Here is a 3,992-nt window from a genome sequence, read left to right on the forward strand (position 1 = left end):
TTAATATAACTGGCCCATTTAAAATAAACTATTATTTTAACTGAATAAGTTTTCTTTTTTTTACATCTAAATATTGATATTTCAAATTATAAATACAGAGTAAGCTAATTTTATAGCCTACCACTACCTATTATTTTAGAAACATTTATAAATAATACCTTTTATTTTCTTTAAGCTTTATCCAAGTAAGAAATGAGACAGAAAATTGAATACTGTATCTATTCATTTACTCATGTATTTAAAATATATTGTTGAGCAACAACTATGTACCAGGCATTATTTCAGCCACTCATGTTATACAGTAAGCAAAACAAAGAGTTTACACTAGGACGTTTAAGTTCTGATAGGTTGGAATGAAAATACATAATAAATAATGTTCATAAGTTTATTTAACACATAAAAGTTGAAAAATGATTTACACAATACATCAAAACACAGCACAGTAAGGAGAAATAGATATGTTGGTATGTGGGGGGGGTATGAAGAATTTAAGTAAACTGTTCAGGAGGTGGTCTCTTTTAAAAAGTGACATTTGCAAAAGATTGAACCTGACTTAAGATTATGGAATGAAGACTCTGAGACTGCATGGAGTTAAAGCTTACTCAATATATGGAATATTATCAATTGATTCAAATACATGGCTATGTGGTAAAATAAGCCCACTTCAAAAGCTGGTTGAGAGTCTATTTACTATAATTGTAAAATATGCATCACACTCATTTTATTACACTTCTAAATGTAAATGAGATTGAGATGTGTATTACTGCATTTTAATTCTATTTTTATCTTTTAGGAAAAGAGTGGAATTCATGATGGGATGTGAGAATCAAAATTTCACCACTGATTTCATTCTTTTAGGACTCTTTTCTTCCTCCCAATCAAGTCAAATTTTCTTTTCCTTTATATTCATCATTTTTATGATGACTTTAACAGAAAACACAATCATGATCCTTCTTGTCCTCAGGGACTCGAGACTCCATACTCCAATGTATTTCCTGCTCAGCCACCTCTCTTTCATGGACATCTTGCATATTTCCAACATTGTTCCCAAAATGATCATCAACTTTCTCTCAGGCAGCAGAACTATTTCATTTGCAGGTTGTGGCTTCCAAATATTTCTATCCCTCACCCTCCTGGGTGGTGAGTGCCTTCTCCTGGCGGCAATGTCTTATGATCGCTATGTAGCCATCTGTCATCCACTGCACTATCACATTCTTATGAATGACTATGTCCGCAATCTCATGGCTGCAGGGTCCTGGATTGTTGGGACCGTCAACTCCATAGCTCACACGGTTTATGCCCTGCACTTTCCTTTCTGTGGCTCGAGAGCCATTGATCACTTTTTCTGTGAAGTCCCTGCCATGTTGAAATTGTCTTGTGAGGACACAACACTCTATGAACAAGGAGTTTATGTAAGTGGTTTAATTTTTCTACTTGTCCCTTTCTCCCTAATCTTTGTTTCTTATGTGCAAATTCTTCTTACTGTCCTTAAAATGAAATCATCAGAAGCACGTAAAAAGTCATTTTCTACCTGTTCCTTCCACATGATTGTGGTCACAATGTACTATGGGCCATTTATTTTCACATACATGAGACCCAAAGCATACCACACACCAGGCCAGGACATGTATTTGGCAATATTCTACACCATCATCACACCTACACTCAACCCTATCATCTACAGCTTTAGGAATAAAGATGTTCTGGAGGCAATGAAAAATATGTTAAAAAGTAAATTTCTCCATTAAAGATAGTAATACACTCAGCATAATACCCTCCAGTGTATTATGCTGAGTGAAGTAAGTCAATCAGAGAAAGACAAACATATGTTCTCATTCATTTGGGGAATATAAATAATAGTGAAAGGGAATAGAAGGGAAGGGAGAAGAAGTGTGTGGGAAATATCAGAAAGGGAGACAGAACATAAAGACTCCTAACTCTGGGAAATGAACTAGGGGTGGTGGAAGGGGAGGAGGCCAGGGGGTGGGGGTGAATGGGTGATGGGCACTGAGAGGGGCACTTGACACTGGGTGTTATTCTGTAAGTTGGCAAATTGAACACCAATAAAAAATAAATTTATTATTAAAAAACATTAAAAAAATAAAATAATAATTTAAAAAAAAAAGATAGTAATACAGGGGATCCCTGGATGGCAAAGCAGTTTGGCACCTGCCTTCAACTCAGGGCATGATCCTGGAGTCATGGGATTGAGTCCCACATCAGACTCTCTACATGGAGCCTACTTCTCCCTCTGCCTGTCTCTCTCTCTCTCTCTCTCTCCCTGTGTCTTTCATGAATGAATGAATGAATGAATGAATGAAGTAATACAAATGCTTGAAGTTTGTCTTTTCTCTATTAATATTCAATGCTTAGAGGTTATCCATTATTCATATCTCTGGAGAGAAAATCAAAGTTCCTATTCCTCATGTGTGGAAAGAAGTGGATATTTCTAAAACCGTGATTATTTTTTTTAGCAGTTTTATTTTTTTATTTTTTATTTTTCAAAATTAAATGTTTTTATTATCATTTTATTTTTCTGACTGTAAATTTTTTTCCTTTTTTGTTTTTTTAATAATAAATTTATTTTGTATTGGTGTTCAAGTTGCCAACATACAGAATAACACCCAGTGCTCATCCCGTCAAGTGCCCACCTCAGTGCCCGCCACCCAGTCACCCCTACCCCCCGCTCTCCTCCCCTTCCACCACCCCTAGTTCGTTTCCCAGAGTTTGGAAGACTCCTAAAACTCTGATTATAATGAAGAAAGTTTCATAGGTATTTGTTTTATAACACATTTAAAAATGTATTGTCACCTCCCACTAAATTTCTAGGAAATCATAAATGTTGTCTTTTATACTGAAATCACATTGTATGAGATATATCTATATAACATTTGTAATTTATGAAACGGTAATATTATAACTCTAATGGTGCAACCACTTTTCAAAAATTCATAAAAAAATACAGGCAAAATGGTGCATGTGTTCAAAAGGTAAAAACTTCTTGTTATTAGAAACATAAATTAAAAATAAGTAAGTCTTGCAATGTAATGAACAACATGGTGATTCTGGTTAACAATGTTTGATTGTATCTTAGAAAGTTCCTAATGGGTAGGTTTTTGAAGTTTTCATATAAGAAAATGAATTGTAACTGTGTGGTGCTAGATGATAACTCAATTTATTGTGATAATCATTTTATAATATATACATGTTTTAAATTATTATGAGGTATACTTAAGAACAGTACAATTATATCAATTATGTCTCAATAAAATTGAAAAATCAACTAATGCATTTTATTATGTAATAAATATATATTCAGTGTATATTATGTAAATTATTAAATATATATTTAATAATTATATTAGGTAATATAGCCATTAGAAACGACAAATACCCACCATTTGCTTCGATGTGGATGGAACTGGAGGGTATTATACTGAGTGAAATAAGTCAATTGGAGAAGGACAAACATTATATGGTCTCATTCATTTGGGGAATATAAAAAATAGTGACAGGGAATAGAGGGGAAAGGAGAAAAAATGAGTGGGGAATATCAGAAAGGGAGACAGAACATGACATACTCCTAACTCTGGGAAACCAACTAGGGGTGGTGGAAGGGGAGGTGGGTGGGGGATGGGGGTGAATGGGTAAAAGGCACTGAGGTGGGCACTTGATGAGATGAGCACTGGGTGTTATTCTATATGTTGGCAAATTGAACACCAATAAAAATAAATTTACAAAAAAATAAAAAATAAATAAAAAGTAGTAGTCTTTAAAAATACTAAGAATCTAAAAACATGAAGATTTGAATCAGAATTTCATTATCTTTCAGAGTACATGAAAGTGAATTGAAATTGTATATGCAATCCTCTACTTTATACTCTACCATGCCATCTAGAAACATGATACGTTTACTTACCTCTCCTTTCATAAAATTCTGAGAGAAAACTGTCTTTATGTCAGTATTGCGTATTTCTTGATGACTTTATATA

General features: G+C 33.8%; 1 protein-coding gene across 1 annotated transcript; it reads left to right on the forward strand.

Moving 5' to 3' along the window:
• The first annotated feature begins 809 nt into the window (after positions 1–809).
• Positions 810–1,748, forward strand: OR2AJ1 (olfactory receptor family 2 subfamily AJ member 1). The gene has a single exon (XM_072784796.1). The coding sequence runs from the start codon at positions 810–812 to the stop codon at positions 1,746–1,748; it is 939 nt and encodes a 312-aa protein (XP_072640897.1).
• Positions 1,749–3,992: the final 2,244 nt, after the last annotated feature.

The sequence above is a fragment of the Canis lupus genome, chromosome 18 (assembly GCF_048164855.1).
Source record: "Canis lupus baileyi chromosome 18, mCanLup2.hap1, whole genome shotgun sequence".
Taxonomy (NCBI): domain Eukaryota; kingdom Metazoa; phylum Chordata; class Mammalia; order Carnivora; family Canidae; genus Canis; species Canis lupus.